The sequence below is a fragment of the Passer montanus genome, unplaced genomic scaffold (assembly GCF_014805655.1).
Source record: "Passer montanus isolate IOZ18808 unplaced genomic scaffold, ASM1480565v1 scaffold17, whole genome shotgun sequence".
In the NCBI taxonomy this organism is placed as follows: domain Eukaryota; kingdom Metazoa; phylum Chordata; class Aves; order Passeriformes; family Passeridae; genus Passer; species Passer montanus.
The window spans coordinates 6,549,850-6,569,213 of NW_024364270.1; the positions used below are offsets into that span (position 1 = coordinate 6,549,850).

Genomic DNA, 19,364 nt, shown 5'->3' on the forward strand with positions numbered 1-19,364 from the left:
CATACTTGTAGCTGACAGAGCTGATCCACAGAATCAAAATACTCCAGCCTGCTCCACAATATCCCTCTTGTCTCTCATCCATTGTCTCCTCAGACATTCTGTCATACTTGGTGGATTGCAGCTTATGATCTTGGCTCATAACCTCAGAAAATTTTTGCAGCTGGTATCTCATGAGAAAAACAATAAATTAGAAAAAAAAGATTTCTGTTATGTATGAATATGACTGTAAATACTTTAAATCATTCTTAGATCAAAAATTCAACAGCTTGAAGCTCAGCAAATGTTCAGTATAGGTTAATCAAAACATTATATTTCACACATTTTTATAATTTTTTAATGTGAAATATTTTGCACTACAAAAGTCAGTTTGAGTAGGAAAAGAGAAATTTAAAAGTGCCAAGCATTTCATTTTGACAATTTTGAAACTTTTTTGTGGGTAACATTTTTTTTGGCCAGGAAATTAAAGGAAAATCAGTACTAGTCTTTTAAAATAATAAAAATAATAAAAAATATTATTGACAAACTTCAGTGGCTAAAATGACTACTACTAGCTAGTACATATACACTTACTCCCAAGTCTTTCTTAGGCATTTGATCAATTGGATGTAGTTTCAGAGGGCATGCAGGGAATTAAGTCCTACAGAATACAATGGAAAATGAGGTCTTTTTGAATCCCAAATGCTAATTTTGCATGTTTGGAACATACATTGCATTCTGTGATAGTGGAGATGGTGTGAGACAGTAGTAAAAAACAACCTGGTTTCAAACATACAAAGGCCATAAATCTAAACTGAACTAAACACTGTTTCACTAAACTCACTGAATATACATACAATGGATGCACTCATCACTTGCCTTCCACTTACTTACAACAGGTCCACAGGGTTTGCCAAGTTGCTCTTCAAAGCAGACACTAATCTTCTTGAACAGGTTCTCTCCCTAAATTTTCAGTGTGCACCAGGTTTGGTGAGTTAACCCTGTTCCAGGCGCTTACCTAGGAGACAACTTCTCTGGCACCCTACTTTTGCAGTGGTTTCCACAGCAAGGATAAAGCCATTTAGATCCCTGTTTTTAAAAAAATCTCTCCTTGAGAAGTTGAACCTTGTAGTTGATTCTTTGAGGCTTTTGTTTCACTCTGTGGGACAGCTTGTCAAGAAAGTGGGGTCAGAAGAAATATTTCTGTATTACAGACAGTGTAGTCCCTGCAAAAGCCAGGTAATTAGAACACCTTATGGAAAAGTACTGTATAGAAAATGATTGTCTGATCTCATCTTTCCTATACGCTATGCATTCAGTGGGTGTCTATATCTGATGTAACAATTTTGCACACACACTTATTGCTAAAGACCAGCCTGATACTTTCTTTGTGTAGACAGATCTGTCTTCTTTGGAGTAGGGATAGGCATGGCTTCTCCCTTTCATTTTTTCTTCAACAAATTTCACTTTAGCACTGAGCTATCAAAAATAGGCTTCCTGAAGTTTGTGCTCCAGGACAACAAGGTTTATGAATGTATGTGTCCTGGTACAATGGAAGAAATGACCATGTGCTCTCTTTCCTTAGGCCTTTAATACATAGGAAGGGTTAAACTCAATATTGCTCTCAATTAACTTGTAAAAAATTAGTTCCTCTGTTGGTCCTAGTAAGTGTCAGTGGTGCTTATGAGTTAAGCCTTTTGCCTCCATAGTAATTTCTGCAGTTTTCTGGTTGGACGAAATTTTAATTCCCTGTGGATTTCAGATGATTGACCCAGAGAGAAAGCTGAGTCTGTGTGACAATATGTCTTCAGTTATCACTGCCAACACAAATAAATGGCTTCTTTCTAGCTCTATCATATGTAATCTGAGTGGGATTGATTTTTGATAGTCTTCAAAAAAACCCCACACATGAAACAATACACTGTTTTAAAAGAAAATCAGATTTAAAGCTATAAAGCATTCTTTATCTTAGAGAATGTTTTTCTTTCCTCATATCAAAGTCAGGCAAGCGGGAATCTGAAATGGTCCAGCTGAAATAGGAAAATTTTCTACTTCATGGCTTGATTCTGAACTGTGCTCATCAAGATCTAGTGATATTTATATTTTTAAGTTTTATACAAAACACTGGGAAATGTGGAGGACAATATTACATATAGATGAGTATTTGTTCAGTGACAAAATATTGTAAGATTATTACTGTGTATTCAAAATCAAGAGACATAGAAAAAATACTATTTTTTAAAACCTAAGGATGCTGAAACTGAGAATTGCTGGAAGTCTTTAGTGCAAACACAAAATTCATCCCTTCTGAAGATCCTTACACAGCAAAGCCAACACCTTTGCCACAGTCAGACAAGCTAGACATTAACTTTCCTATAAGCACTTTAAAGTAAATCATCTTATTTTCTAAGCTGTCAAGCTATTGCTATGTGCACTTGCTACTAACAAAAAAGTGACAGTGCAGTAGTTCTAAAAATCACTTAAATTCCTACAGATAGGTTAAAGTGTCAATCCATAGATCCCTTGCTTTTTTAAAAACCTCATACTGTTGGATCCATGTACCTTCATCCCTGAAACACTAAATTACCTGCCTGGATTGATTACGCACAGCACGGAAGTAATTTTGATTTCCGAATGACAAAACTGCATTTTCTTACTGCAAATTATGTGCAGTAAGCCCCTCATTGCTAAAAATGTGAGGAGAGTATTTGAAAAATTACTGGAATGTCAACTGGGACATGAATTTAGGTGAATTCAAAGGAAAAAGAAGTGTAACTTCCCTTCAAATTCTGCTTAAAATTTTGACCTGAAAAAAACCTACAAAAATTTCTGTTCTAGTCAAAGACTAGGTAATTTATTTGTGTACAGTACCTTGGTACAACTATTGAAAGTTCTTTTTTTTTTGTTAGGAAATTCTAATGTTGCCAATATTACTAGAAGGTAGTTTCATCTGCCATATAATGCAGATAATCACAACTGATGTGATGCACTGAGCACAAGCTACGTGTCTAAACATTCTGAATAAATAGAGTGGCATGCTTTCTTATCTTATTGCCTTCTTTTTAACTCTAAAGCTCTCCTTCACTTGTCCTTCTTTGTAAGCATCTTTATTTCTGTGAATACTTTTAACTTCTGTGAGACTGATCCAGTGAGGCTTTCATAGCCAGTTTACTGTTTCAGGATAACTGCTCTAAAAAAGTGTGTACCACAAAGGCATCCTTCATAGCTTTGAAATTAACCTCTCTGATGCTTAATAATAAATTATTTAATAATTGTATTCATCTAATTTTATTACCTCAATTAAGATTTAAGTAATTAAGAATCATTTAATAAACTATTTTAAAGCCTTTTTTTTCCTTTTCTCCTAAAATTATGACAGCAATACAGTAGACTTTGTATTATAGAATATTTTTTGTAATATTGTGTGTAAGAATGTATATTTGGAGGAACAGACACATAAAAGGGGTAGTTAGAGTTTTTTCAAGGAGCAGGTTATCTTTAAAACTGAATTATTACAAACTTTTTTACTTGGTCCTTTAAACAAGTTTTCTGAGTCTGAGTGCTTAAAATTTGGTTTCTAAATCCATTCAGAGGCAATTTTGACCAAGTTTCAAGGCCATCTGAAAGTCCTCTGAGTACAGATCCTCATGTTCTATCTTCATGAAACCTGCCATGAGATCAAGTTAAAGATTTAATATGTATCACAGTTTGTAAAATTGACATATACAGAAACAGCCATGAACATGTGAAAAATGAAGATAAAACCAGGACACTAATTTTTAAAATCTTTAGAAAACAACCACGGCTGTGGTTTCTGTAGAGGCACACCAGTATCATGATTCATCTGTGACTCATTTTAGATATCTGCTTCAAATGAGATGAAATTACACCTATTTCTCTTCATTGGTTATAAAAGAAATCTAGAGTGACTGAGAAATAGGTGTCTGTGTTCAGTCAGATTGATCCTATCCTGATGCTCTGAAATGGTCCTTAGAAGAGTGATATTGGGTAAAGAATGCAAAATGAAGCCTGTCAGTGTGTATGTAGTGGTGTGCAGCAAGGATGGGTTTCCCAGGGCCATATGAGCCCAGAGCACTGTGAATAATCTAAAGAAAATGGTAGAAACTATAACTATGTAATTCATATCTGCTGATACCTGAGATAAAAACTAATAAAGACAATAACCCAAGGTATCTGAATTTGAATCCATAATGGAAACCAATCTTTAGGTACATGGTATTTAATCTAGAACCTATTAAAATGCACAATATTGGTTAACTGTCAGCTTGCTACATTTAACAAAGATCTCTATTTCAGGTTACTTAGTTATAGAAAATCCATCAAGTAAGTTTACTAAAGATTTTTATGTTGTGTTCATTGGTGAGTCTCAATGTGTGGTTCCCTCCTCAGTGTTTGTTAGAAAAAAACTCCAAGCTGCGTATAAATCATAAAAGCATGACTAATTGCATGGTAACTGGAGAAATGCTTTCTCTCTCTCTGGGGTGAAGCCTGCATGTCTGTGTTTTAGCTTGGGAAGTAATACAGGGTTATTTAAACTCCTCAGGATTTAAAAACCATGCCATTATGAGAATGAGGTCATTGCAATATTTTATACGTCTAAAACCTTGCAATGTGTAAAATGTTTTCTGTCTGATAAAGAAGTATTATGTACCTTAGAATGCAATAATAAACTTACAAATTTACTTTAATGTCAAAACCTCTCCTTGAAATGCTGTTACCCTTAAAAACAATCATACCTTACAGTAGTGTTAACATTAGCAACATCAAAAATGTTGTGGGGGAGAAAAATAAGGGGGTAAAATGTTTCTCTTTTAAATGATCAAAAAGAAATCAAATAAGCATGCTGTAAGCAATTTATAATTTTCTGCCTGTAAGTATAATTTTCCACTGAACTGGAAAATATTGTTTATTAATAAACTACAGTTATGTAACAAGAATGGCAAAGATATTCCCTATGGATTTCTAATTCTTCTGTCCTTACTTTCAGGCCAATAAGCAAGAAATCCTTTGTACAACACGTTGAAGAGCTTTGCACAAACAACAACCTAAAGTTTCAGGAAGAATTTTCGGTATGTTGCTAGCAGTTGTCACAACATCGCAAGACATTCAGTCGTTTCATGTGTCACATTTCATGTCCATTTTAAGCAGGCAAGGCCATGAAGGACTCTGGCCTTGATAATCAATACCCAATTACCAGGTTGATTGTTTAGAAAGTAACAGTACACTGATTTGGATTCTGCAGCCTATACTGCAACCTAGTCAGAATTATTCACCTTAGTGTCAGCCAAAGATGATCTCCTTTAGTCTCCAACATTTCAAGACCACCATATTTATGTTTTTACATATCTAGTGTTGCACATGTAGGTTACCTAAGAACAAGTTATTTAGAGTTTTCTAACATATACACAGGTGTATTTAACTGCCATAAATATGTTTGTTTTCCTGAGTGGTGATGACTCCAAAAGGAGAGTTAATGTTCATTCTGTAAAATTTTCCGGCCCCAGTCATACTGCCATAAAACTCAGGAATGTTTTTCTTTCATAGATTTTGGTGCAGAAAGTCAAAGGTTTGTACATGGTACTTTGGCTTTTGTTCCTCTACAAGTAATAGGGCAAATTTCTTATGCTCTTGAGAATAGCTTCCATATGAATAGCCTTCATTTCCTTACATAAGCAGATGAACACAGCAAGTCTGTCTTTCTGAAAGGGGCCTCATTCTCCAAATATACATTACAGATAATATAATATCTGTATAGTTCCAAATTTAAATCTCAAAGTTCTCACTATTTTCATTAAGTAATATTTTATGGCTATCATATTTTTTCTCAACAATAACTTCTTGTTATTTTAGAATCTTTATCATTATCTTTCTTAACACATACAGTCATTTGCACCAAAAAATTTGTGAGTGTCCAGTGACTTTATTATTTTGGATTTATAAATTTACCATGAATAATTTACCAGTTGAATTAACAAAAATGAAAACTTAACAATTGGCTTTTCTTTTGCTAGATTATAATATTTCAGTTTCCAAGGAAACACTAACAAAAGTGTATAAATATTAATGATATTTCCTACAGGTTTTTTTGTTATGCTCATTAGGTAAAATTGGTCTGGATTTAATAACAAAAAGCACCATAAAATTCTCAGAGCAATAAAGTAGAAGTGTTATTTCACTTGAGCAAAAAATTATTATAGTTGCATTATGCATGACTGAACAGATGAAAAGTTTTGATATCAATAACACTTTCACCTATTAACATTCATTACTAGAAAGTCTCTAGTATTACTTTCTTTAGGTGAGACCCACATTGGCTAAGCCTTACAGCATTGTAACGTCTTAAATCTTAAACAATAATGTTTTATCAAACCAAAATTGTTGCAGTCTGCTTAAAATTTAGAGAAATACAAGAAGCTGAGGTGTCCTTCAAATAATTTATATAGTCAACTATAATAGATAGTTTTATATGTCATTTAGGTTTTCAGTCTTTTTACTCTCTGACCTTCAACTGCCATGTTTCAGAGTGTAGTGATATCTTCCCAGATGACTTGTCCAAGGGCAGGCAGAATTTCAAGGTAGGTTCAGTCCCTCAATACAAGTTTATCTATGTTATTTGTAGCACATCTTAACAGATAAACAATAGGATTGCCAGCATACTTCAAATTACATTTGAATGACAATACTCAGGAACAGGCAATGCATGCAATAAACAAGCAGACCTCAAGATCTGCATTGTTTTATCCACATGCATAATTCTACTTTTACAGAAATGACATGAGGGTCCTGCAATGTGTGTAGGAAAGATTAGCTCAAGATATAAACTCTTGAACATTATGTAAACCCATATCTGCAGCACATAACTAGGTGGTGAAACTGGAATAAGTTTCCCATAGAAGCTGTGCATGCCCTATCCCTAGACATGTCCTAAGCCAGGTTCGATGGGGCTTTGAACAACCAGGTCTGGTGGAAGATGTCCTTTTCCATGCCAACAAGGGGTTGGACTAGATTGTGTTAATGCCCCTTCCAACTCAAATTGTTCTGTGGTTCTATGAAAAGCATAGTGCTGAGCTTGCTTGGGCTCTCAGTCTGTCTCTGGATGAGTAAATTCAAGTTTACTGGGAACAGAATATGAGAATATGATAATTTACACTAATGAAGTGCTAGTATACTCCCTGTGTTGGATTTGGTCTGTTTCACCTAGCAGTCTTCCTGGACAATTCCAAAATATACTTTGGTAGGTAAAGTAGTCCAGGGATAATTTACAATAGGCAGTTTGCGGACAACAAATATAGTTTAGAGTTTTCCAGAGTAAATGTGAGTCTTTCTATTTCACTTACTCTTGTAATCTATGGACATTCCCAGTTTCATCTAATTTGCTTGACTGACCAAACTGCAGTGCCAGAACATCTTCAGGGGTTAGTCTTGGTTCACATGTGAACAGGACCTGTGTGTAAATGTGATGAGAAGGAAATCTGGACCTCAGAATGGACCTGGATCCATTTCTTGTCAGAAAAGATGAGTTTAAAGGAACCATAGGGAGCCAAAGTAACGGATGATGGGCGTCACCTCACTGCTATTCAAACTTCCAGCTTTCCAGCTGATTCCTGTGTCTCTCAATACATTTGGGAACTTATGCCTTTCAAGTGACAGGCAAATTACTGCAACAGAAATACTTGTATAATACTTGATTTATGATAAGTTCTGCTCATGAGTAAAAAAACTGAAATCCTTCAAAGAGTCACCAGTGTCACAAATGTACTGCAGTAAACAAAATGCAAACTTTATTTCAAGGTTTTATGAGTTTGCAAAGAAACATGGTTTCTGTGACAAGTTTTTTACTGAGTCTGGGAACCCAAATACTCTTAACACAAATATGAAAATAATAGCTAAGACTGAAATCCCTACTAATGCAGGGAATTGGTATGAGGCTTTTGAGCACTTGTTCAGTTATGGAAGCATTATGAAAATAACAAGATCTGCTTCTCTATTTCCTCTCTACTACAAAGTGCTGTATAATGGTGCTACTTCTACAGTAGATGACTGGTAAGCTAAAACTCAGAGGAGTGAGGCAAATGAGGGAAGTTAAAGTTCACATTATACGGGATTCCATGGCCCAAAACACTATTCAAAATAGGCATTTTGTGTATGTCCTTCCTTCAAGAAAATATTCAATAACAGAAACTTTGTGGGAGAGTTTCAGCTTTCTGAATTAGAGGAATTTTAACATTTCAACCTTTAACTGTGTTTTACACACCAAGTGGACAAAATATTTGAATTAACAATGAAAGAAAAGGACTGAAATAAAACAGTCCTGGTTTTCTATTTTTCATTACCTTATTTATTTATTTATTTATTTATTTGCCAGGAGATTCCTATTAAATTTTATTCATAAAAGACAGACTGTCTCAAATACCTCGGCAAAAGGGCATAATTAATATTGAGCCTCATAGTAAGGCTATCTGCCCAACTTTTGGATGTAGCCCATGCAGATGGTAACCGCTAATACTAAAAGACAAATTTGAAGGGACTTCAGCAAAATTTTATATTGTGCTCATTCAAAGCAAAAAGTAGACCTCTTAATTTATATCTTAGATATATATATATATATATATATAAAACAGATTTGTGTATAACATCTGTCAAACAAAGCAAAATTCTATTGAAGTTAACAATGTATTTACAATTCCGGATTTTCTGTGTCTTCTATTCTTTTAACACCAAGGTCACCACTTTAACACATTTTCTACATTAACAAGTTCTGAAATTGTCTCCACTCTTTTAATCAGCTTTGTAAATTATACCTGTTTATGCATACAAACTTCCCCATCAAATAAGTTCCTCACCATGAATGATTTATCTCTGTCCTCCAGTAATAGAGCAAATTGCCAGTGATGAAGCTGCAGTACAACCTAAAATAGCTCTTCCCACTCCTTTCACAAACAGTCCCAAGAACAATAACTTATTGCCAGTTGTCTCAACTTAATTAAATTCTCATCAGTTCTCATGTTGTAGCACAAACTCTCCCAAGCTACAGAGTCAGGAAAAGGCATTATTCAAGACTGAGTCAGTAGGGCATGGTAAGCAAGCATGTGACTTCATGAAAAAAATCAGAAAACTAAAAAGGTGATAGACTGACTTTATCCAGGCTTTTAAAGGTGAAAGTTCATGTAGACTTAATTGTTCAAGTCGACAGCATTGTCTGCAGTGCTGCATCTAACACTGCTGATTTAACTGGGGTTGACAGTGAGGTGGGAAGCTCTGTAATGCTTCCAGCTATTCTTAGAAATGCACTGTTGCAGAACTGTAGAGTTTTTCCTCTTACTGGATGATTGTGTCATATTTTGAATGCGTTGCAGAACTGTAGAGTTCTGCAAAATATGACACAATCATCCTCTTACTGGATGATTGTGTCATATTTTGAATGCAAGTGGAAAAGTTTTCCAACAAACATTTATTCCTTTGCAGGAACTTCCCAAGTTTCTTGAAGACCTTGCTTCAACAGATGCTGATCTGCCTTGGAACAGGTCTAAGAATCGTTTCCCAAACATAAAGCCATGTACGTGTGTTTATTGACCAACTCCTCCATTTTGCTCTTTACTTTCAATAGTGTAACAGATATTTGTAATGCAAGTGTATTTTTGTTTGATCTGTCTTTGAAATAGCAGTACAGTCTACTCCACATTATGAAATCATTTTCTGTCAAGTAATCCATCTTTACTTTGTGGGTTTTTTTAAGGCAGTTTTATTTGCAAGTAGCTTTCAACTTGCTCTCACAAGCTTTAATATGCAGGTGCAAGAAACTGTAGCCTCAATAGTTTCTTGGCTTTGTAATTCAAGCCATGTAGCAAACTCTTTAAAATTCTTCCTTATTGGTTTCTTTTCCCCTTTAGTAAGAAGTAATTTTTTAAACATATAAAATCCACATGTTTGTGCATTCAGCTACCTCAGGAGTCTGGATATGCTTTCTTGTGGATATGTGTACATGTGCTAAAAGGTTCCACAGAAGATCAGAGTGACTGTATGATAACTTATAAGCCCAGGCTAGATATTATCACAGGAGACAGCAGTCTGTCTCTCTATACTCAACACTGCTTCATTTTTCAGTTAATAAGACAAGAAATGTCATTATTATTTTAGGCATTAGTTGTGATGTGAGATGGATTGCATAGCATTCCTTGGTTAATAATGCTACATTCTGTGCTATTAACTTTTCAGAGCAGCTGTTCTTGCTATCTACTGCCTTGTTCAAGACATATTCTAAGTCACAGTCACTAAAAATTTATCCTCATGACAGATAAGACATAAACAGATATGTTTCATAAATATTAAACTTTGTATTCTAAAGTTATTTACTAAGTTGAAGACCAAACACCAAAACTCTGGTGTTACACACATGATATGTTTCTTGGGTTTTGTCTTTTCTGCATGCATACTGTAGGACCAAATCAGAAAACTTTTTTTCTTTTTTCTTTTTTTTTTTTTAATAATGGATTAACTTTATGTAAAAAAAAATAAAAATAAAAAAATATAATTATAAAAGTGCCAGAATCTCTCTCAGTGACCTAGGTAGCAAGTACATATAAAAACCATCAGTCCCCTGACTCTGCCCTCTGATTCACGCAGAAGCTGTGTATGCTAGGACAGCATGGCTTGAAGTACACAGGCTCATTTTAGGTACAGAATCCTCCCATATGTACATCAAATTGGAGGTTTCAGCTCATTCACCATTTAAATTAAAAAGTATTATCTGCTACATGTCTGGAACATTGAAGAAAGACCACATAGTAGTGTAAAAAAGGTTAAATTACCTTTGTAGTTAGTGTTCTACTCCATCAAATATTGTTACTGCTAATAACAGTATTTTTGATTTCCTAGCACTCCAGGAACACTTTTTACATGTTTTATGGTTTTTGAGCCGATCTTTCTGTTAACTAGACTTTACTTCCATGATAGATAATAACAACAGAGTAAAGCTGATGCCTGATACTGGTATTCCTGGATCTGACTACATTAATGCCAGCTATGTGTCTGTAAGTAGAAAGTCTCTCACATTTTTACTGTATTTGTTTTCTGGTAGAAGAGTAAAAAAATAATTCGCAACAAAAACAAGATTCTAGTTTTTCTTTCATTCAGTACAGCCACTGTTGCCATGACATTGTTCAAGTGACTCCTGTGGCACTAGACATGGCAAGTTAATAAAGTATATATTCCATTTTCATTGCTAAGCAATGATTTCCAAAAATAATCAAAACTGTGTCCAGCAAGTTGCTTTTTATAAGTTATCTCATACCATTTTGATAAAAGGAAATAGTGGAACTCACACCTAGGTAAATTGTTTAGATAGGTGTTTGGTCTCTTGATTCAGGAGTTAAAGTTGTTGTATATGAATAGAACAGTGCAAAGATACTGAACTGAAAACTTTCATAGAAATAGCTAACAGTTTTAGTGTGCTCCTTATTATTTTGTGAAAGTTATGATGAAGGAAAATGAAAGTAGGCTTCTTGAAGAAGAAAAGAATACTATATTTTTCATCCTCATCTTTCTTCTCAGACTTTCCCATTTTCTTATTGTGTGCTCAGTAAATTCTTCATCTATATTTTAATCTCATTTTTGTCCTGTTGAAGCTCAAAGTGTGAATTATATAGTTACGCATCTAATCTCTTCTAGCAGTGGCTGGTGATCTCACATGAGGTCAAGACTTGATTTACATTAAATACTTTTCAAACATGTAGCAAGACATGAGAGTTGGCAGATAGGAAGAACCATGCCATTTGATGCTGGGACTACACAGAATGGCTGAGAAGGAAAGCAGAGGCATCTTGGAGCATGGTCTGGTCTTTACCCTTCCTGTCACTGACAGGCCAAGTCTTAGGCAGGGAACACTAACAGCAATTCCCAAAAAGCTGCAGCAAAAGCCAGCTACAGTGTTCCCTGCTGAGATTTTGCTTGTGTGCATACATTTTAGATGGCCATTCATCAGTGAATAGACAGTTCCAGTGTTATGGTTTCTCAAGGCTAAAGTTTCACCCTTTATATGCACTCACTTTCCATGTTTGTAGATGTATAAATATATAAATGCATATAGCTGTAAACATGCAATATGTATGTGTATTTACATACCTAATCACCTAGGCCTGTCTACATATGCATGCTTGTAAAGAAAGGAAAAGAGAAGTCTTGTACGTAGTTTTAACAAATGGGAATTCTGCTACTACTTTGACCTTCATTGGTTAAACGAAGTCAGTAACTGAACTGTGAGCTTTGCATCCCTGAGTTATAGTTTCTCACCTCACTCTTAAACTAAAGAGGATTAACATAGTTTCCCACTGCCACCTGTTCTTTATATTATAGATGGAGTAAGTAACAGGCAGCTGTGAATTATAGGGCTATAATTCCAACAAGAAGCTTTGGTGGTGCTATAAACCACTGTGTCAGTTGTTTTGAGCAATAAGCAGGACACTGTGATATTATAAACTGCTAGTTCTACAGCATAAATTTATTGCTATTATTGCTGTTGTAGTTATTTTAGACTTTCTGTAGTACATAATAGTTCCTGTAGGTGTACTTCTTTCCTATGAGGACCCAGATCCATGTGAAACCATGCACTCAGAGCATTGATAAATTTTTTCAATAAACTTCCTTCTTCCCAAGTTTTACACCAATTTATAAATTAACCAAAGAGCAAAAGCCAACACTAAAATAAAAGTCAACACCGTCAGTAGGTTTCTTGAAAACCTTTAATCGGAGATCATTTATTTCAATAAGCTTCAACCCCAAATTACAGCATATCCCAGACAATCACCAAAGAACAAGGTCATTAGTGTGTGTATTACTTGCACTGGCTCTGAGACTGCTCCTTATTTGTTTCCCTGGCTCCACTGCTCCTTAGCACTATTTGATTCTCCTTTGTTGGCCACCTCTTGATTTAGTTCTTGGTGGCCTTTTGCTGGATCTGCAGTAAGTATAATATGAAGGCTTAGATACTTTTAAATGGGAATTGATGACCTGATGTCCCTGTAATATCTCTGCTAAATGCATTTCTATTACCATGGCGCTTCCCATACTTTAGTAGAGTATTGGTTCATAACTGGACTGCCAAAAAAAGCCATTTCTTTCTTAGTTTTCCAGGGCAGCCTGCCATGCAGTGACTATTGAGGCATATGCCAATTCGCTTAGTATGTCTGACAAGGTTTTAGCCTTAGGCATGGCAGATACAGGCACAACTGTGAGTCACATGCAAACTCTTTTGTTTCCTTGCCAACCATTATGTATTAAACATTTTCTCTTTCTTAGGGCTATTTATGTCCAAACGAGTTTATTGCAACTCAGGGACCTTTACCAGGAACAGTGGGTGATTTCTGGAGAATGGTGTGGGAGACAAGAGCTAAAACACTTGTGATGCTCACACAATGTTTTGAAAAAGGACGTGTAAGTTACCAGTGAACTAGTTAAAAGCATTTGATATAATTGGGAATTCTGTATGTAGTTTCTGTCAAGATTATAACATGATAATTGTTAATTAATTAGTGATCATCTCCCTGCAGATAAGATGTCATCAGTACTGGCCAGAAGATAATAAACCAGTGACTGTGTTTGGGGATATAGTGATTACTAAATTGATGGAAGATATTCAAATAGATTGGACCATCAGAGACCTAAAAATTGAAAGGGTAAGCCAGCACTGGAAGTTGATGGAAAAAATTCATCCAACACCCAAAAGAACATCAGATATGCTACATCCCACCCAACTACTCCCTCAATATTCTTTTAATATTTTAATGTGCATGCTTTGTACTGCCTGGTTGTCCTGCATTTTATTTTCATTGATGTTTTATTTCCTGAAGATTTTTGTCACAAAGAGCTCAGATATTTGTCCAATATTCTATGAAGGGGCTGTTAAGGTTACTGAACTTCTGATCTGGTGGGAGGTGAAGTTTCTACTTGGACACAATTGCGTCTGTTCTAGAAAGGAGTAATCTTAACCATTCTGAGATCAGACAAATCCCTTCAATGTATCCCTCTCAGATTAAAGGGCAAGATTCTCTGGTGCAGCTGCTTTGCATTGTACCACCAGCCATTGGCCTCCACCCCCAGGAGATTCACCCAATGAATGAGAACCATCAGTATTACTCCTACTCTTTGTGCCGGGAAGGAGGAGCAGGGGTACAGCAGAGACCTTCACCTTTGTCATGACCCACAATACAGTTTCCACGTGTTGGAAAAATTATAACCCAGCATTAACTGGGAACAGCAGGTGGGCTCAAAAAGCAATCCGGGAATAAAGACCCAAAATTAAATCATCTTTCTTTGGCACTGCCAGAACTGATTTGCGTTGCAAGTAGTGCAGCCAGATCCTAGGACCTGAACTGGGCTGTGCTAATGCAGGCATTGCCATGCTGTGGCCTGTGCACGTGACAAAGGGCACACAGCAGGTAGGGGCTGTCTCAGCAGCCACTCCATAGGGATATGTTGTGCACATACTACAGAGAAACTGAACATTTAAAAATGACTGAGAGAAGATAAACCTTTTTTTTTTCTGCTAAAATTAGAACATAAAGAAGCAAGACTGGAAAAAGGACTATTTAGAATAAAAATGAATTCCAGTAAAATGCCAAGTCACTTGTGTTAATGAGGGTGAGGCTGAAAAGAAGATAATCTGAATTGACTGGGTGATCAATTTACTGTTGCTGAACTATCCTGCACAAAAAGCTATGCCCTTTATAAGCATGTCATTTTGCTTATAAATTTGCTGTATTGCTGATTCTAAGATTGTATGTCCATTCACAAGCGGGTGAATGCTTGATGATCTTCCAGTGAAGATAAAAAGCATATGTGAAGCAAATAACTCAAAATCATTGCCATTGTGAATTTCTCTTCCATTTTTATGTTGATCAGTTTAAAAATTTCTGCTAGAAATAGAACATAGATAAGCAAGACTGGAAAAAGGACTATTTAGAATAAAAATTAATTCCAGTGAAATGCCAAGTTACTTGTGTTAACGAGGGTGAGACTGAAAAGAAGATAATCTGAATTGACTGGGTGATCAATTTACTGTTGCTGAACTATCCTGCACAAAAAGCTATGCCCTTTATAAGCATGTCATTTTGCTTATAAATTTGCTGTATTGCTGATTTTAAGATTGTATGTTCATTCACAAGTGGGTGAATGCTTGATGATCTTGCAGTGAAGATAAAAAGCATATGTGAAGCAAATAACTCAAAATCATTGCCATTGTGAATTTCTCTTCCATTTTTATGTTGATCAGTTTAAAAATAATAGTACAACTACAAAGTAATTGCTACACATAATTGTTCACCATTGTTCAGTATTTCTTGCAATATGAAAGAAGCCAGTGATTGGTTCAAAAACAATTTGAAAAAATAGAAACTGGTTCAATTCACAACAGTTGATTGAACTGTGGTACTCCTTGCTGCAGGATATTGTGAAGGCTAAAAATTTACAGGGATTCAAAAAATCTATATAAATTAGTAGAAAAAAATACTAATGAGTACTATTAAATTTCGATTTACTGTTTCACTGAGGCAGTTCACAAGTCACAAACTACTAAGAATGGAAAGGATATTCTGGGGAATTACAGCTACATTGTTGTCATGTTTTATAATGTTCCCTAACATTTTTTTCTTGACTACTGCTGGAAAGAGCACATTGATGTAGACAGGCCTTTGGCATGATCCTGTTCTTTCAGTTTTACGTCCTTCAAAGGTAATCTGGGTATTGGATCATAACCTCTTTTTTGACGTTACTGATGCTACTGCTCTGATTGAGAGAACATGGAAGAAAATATATCTGTGTTCACCCAGTGTATGTGCGTTTGCCTTTACCACACTGGATCACTCTTAGAGTAATTGCTTTTTTCCTGAACAAATTTGTCATCCCAGCTGACTAAATTTCTAAATGAGCCATAGAAACTTCAACCTGAAATCTACAAATTACAGATATAATGACTAAAGTCAAATGAAGAGTCACTACTGAAAAAACTAATACTTTCTGAAAGATGGACTTGATGCCATCCCTCAAAAAACCTGTCAGAAGTTCTACACACAGCAAATTATCTCTTCATGCCAGTAATCTTATAATTTATGCTATTCTAACTTTTTTATATATATATTAAATTACTGAGAAGGTTGCATGTACCTTACTGAACCTTCTGTAGCATTTCTTCTGTAAAAACTGCATTATTATGTACTTTTCAGCATGGAGACTGCATGATGGTGCGGCAGTGTAACTTCACTTCTTGGCCAGAACATGGAGTCCCCGAAACTACTGCACCAATTATCCATTTTGTAAAACTCATCCGTGCAAGTCGAGCACATGATAGCACACCCATGGTGGTTCACTGCAGGTGAGTATATTCACCAAATCATCGTTTGGTAGCTTGGACTCTCAAGTCCATAATAATGCACAGGGAAGTTGCCAGAAGAGCTACCATGGAGACTGAGTACACAGATATTGTTCTAGTACGGACAGCAGTGAAGGTTTCTCTAGCAATCCTTCTCACTCCTTTCTAGAAGGTAAAATGCCAATGTCTGTTCTGCTGTTTATGGAAATCCACTGAGGTGACGTGAGGGAAATAATTGCTAAAAAAATTACCATAAAGTACTGCTGGATTTTTCTCCATTTTCCTCTTCAATCATGAGAAGAGGAACAGCAAATGACATGTATTGGTTTAAATTACTTTTATTACAATTAAAACTCTTCTTAAGAAGCAAGTATTAAAAATATTTTTTAAATGTATATGTCACATATCATAAGGAAGAAGCTGTTTGAAGCCACAGAGTATGAGAAATAGAAATAAGGGTTTGCATAGGCCAGATTTCAAACTTGGATGCCTGTAAACAGTTAAAACCTATATTTAGGCTCTTAAATAAATGGTCTGGTGGTTAGAGATGTTCAGCTGTCACAGTTTCCACTGTTTTCATTAATACCCTTAAATTTCTGTTTCAAAGAGTATGTGTGGGGAGGCCTAAGTCTTAAGGAAACCAATGAATGTGACTTGCATTTTGTGCAGGTCAGTGTTCCCACTGAATGTGTGGGCATGCTCCATAAAAGAGAACTGAACTCATAGGTCTGTTACTGAGTCTTCTTTGCCTCATTCTCACTTGGTGTGAGTCTGGAAATAAGAGGAAGGAAAAGATGCCTTTAATGCTACAAATATTTTTCCACTTTATCTCGCATGGGAGTTCTTATTATTTGTCCTCAGCATCCTATGGGTAGTACCCACAAAGGGTAGTAAAGCCTTACTCATTTAATATTGCTGTCTTTGATGAACATTTCCCTCTACTGCAAGGGCCACAAAGACTATGGCAGGAGAGAACAACAGAGTCTTCATGTTTTCAGGACACAAATTCTGTGGGGACCCTCTGCAAGGAACCCTATATCCTTTTCAGAAGGGAGAGATGTAAAGGGGCCAGCATGGTCCTGATACCACACCTGTGCTCAAATTCCTGATGGTTATAAAGCGTTACTGTATATTCTCATATCAAGAAAACTCATTCATTAATTTTTGCTCATTAGATATTGCAAGCTCAAGAGTTCTGCTATACATCTCTTGATTATCTGCAGTGATATACCCTGCATTTATTACACCAATTGCAGAGAAGTCTGATAGTCATTTGGAAATGATCCTATTCATTATAAGACCTTGAAATAAAACACTACCTACCAGCAGGTATTGCACACTCATCCTCCTTTTAAAAGTGTTTTCTTTTGAATTTTTTTGTTAGATCCCATGTTATTTTGGGATATAATACTAAAAGTATTACAGAATCCCAGTGTAATTTCACAAAATCTTGTGATTTTTTTTCTTCTCAATTAATGAGCTCTAGAAAACTCACAGAAAAGCTATAGGATCTTTTTTTTTCCACTCAAACATGTTTGGTTCATATGAACATATAAATAAGTAATATCTCATTTACCTCATGAAAATGAGAAATCAAAAATTATGAAAATGTGAAATCAAAATTTGAAAATGGCTCAAATCCAGATTTCACTTGATCCAATTCACAACCAATAAACACAACAATGAAAGGAATTCACAACCTGTAAATACTTTAAAAAAAGAATCAAGTTTTGCTTCAAAAGTTTTTCTTTTCACAATAAGCAATTTATCCAGAATATTCTAAGAAGATGCTGAAAGCATTAACACAAAATCTTTATTTTATCTTGTTTATCACGTTTGCAGTGCTGGTGTTGGAAGAACAGGTGTTTATATTGCACTTGACCATTTAACCCAACATGTAAATGACCATGATTTTGTGGACATCTATGGACTTGTAGCTGAGCTAAGAAGTGAAAGGATGTGTATGGTACAAAACCTGGTAAGACTTATCTATTCTGTTTTCCTGTTGTTGAAATATTAGTGATGTCTTCACATGACCTACAAAACAACACTATAAAGCTAATAACAATCAGCTGTATAATAAATTTTCTATCAAATCCCGATTTTATTTATTTCCAGCATTGCGGATTTATATTGTCTGTATCCACCTAAGTACACTTAGCCAGCAAAGTCTTAACAAGTGCTGAAAAGAGTGCTAATTATTTTTAAACCTAAATAATAATTTCTCCGTTTCTAAGAAAGTTTATTTCAAGTTTTGGGTAAATAACAATGGTTATATTAAAAATGGATTCACTCATTCTCTACTTAATTTGACTTTATTTACTAATTTAGTGTATTTTTTGGGGTGTATGCATATGTGGCATAGTCCACCAAACTTTAAAATATTCATTTACCTTTGAACTCATTATTTATGCCTTGATTCTTTTTCAATCACTTCAAATAAAATCGTACATATGGATGGATTTAATCACAGATTTCAAAATTTTCAAAATCAATGGTGGGTTTTGGGTCTAGAAAAAGTACATTTCTAGCAGGTTTATTTTGTATGGATAGAACTCAGTGATGATCTGCTGGTGAGGAAGACTTCCTTCTGCTGTATCTGGGATTCTGAGTATATGTAAACGAATAATATTAGAATTTAAAGCTGATCCTAAATGCCCAGTGGAATGGAAATCAGCTTTGTTTGGATAAGGCTTCTAGCATAAGTTGCCTGCTGGCCAGGTCTAACCCAGGGCAACCTGAAGCCTTTGAGTCTACAGCATGACTTACCAACTTCTCAGTATGGATGAGTAGTTTCAGGATGAACTTCCACATGACTGATGGATTTAAATTGATTTTAATATAAGGAGATTTGCTTCATTTGGAATGAAATTCTGCTATTCTGTATCACAACAGAATATGTAAAAAGTGTGTCAGAATACACAAAGCAGTTAATCCTTCTTCAGAAGATTTTATGGGACCTTCTGGTGATATTCTGAGATGATATATCTTGTAAGGTGCAGTCTAG

At 35.4% G+C, this 19,364-nt stretch overlaps 1 protein-coding gene across 4 annotated transcripts in view; it reads left to right on the forward strand.

The window, feature by feature from the left end:
* Positions 1 to 19,364, forward strand: part of PTPRQ (protein tyrosine phosphatase receptor type Q) — a 125,851-nt gene that overhangs the window by 101,625 nt on the left and 4,862 nt on the right. For all 4 annotated transcript variants that reach the window (XM_039704215.1, XM_039704216.1, XM_039704218.1 and 1 more), the window contains 7 exons: positions 4,985 to 5,066; positions 9,463 to 9,553; positions 10,951 to 11,027; positions 13,291 to 13,425; positions 13,542 to 13,667; positions 16,212 to 16,360; positions 18,200 to 18,335. In XM_039704215.1, coding sequence (XP_039560149.1) covers positions 4,985 to 5,066; positions 9,463 to 9,553; positions 10,951 to 11,027; positions 13,291 to 13,425; positions 13,542 to 13,667; positions 16,212 to 16,360; positions 18,200 to 18,335 — 796 coding nt within the window. The remainder of the gene's footprint in view (positions 1 to 4,984; positions 5,067 to 9,462; positions 9,554 to 10,950; positions 11,028 to 13,290; positions 13,426 to 13,541; positions 13,668 to 16,211; positions 16,361 to 18,199; positions 18,336 to 19,364) is intronic.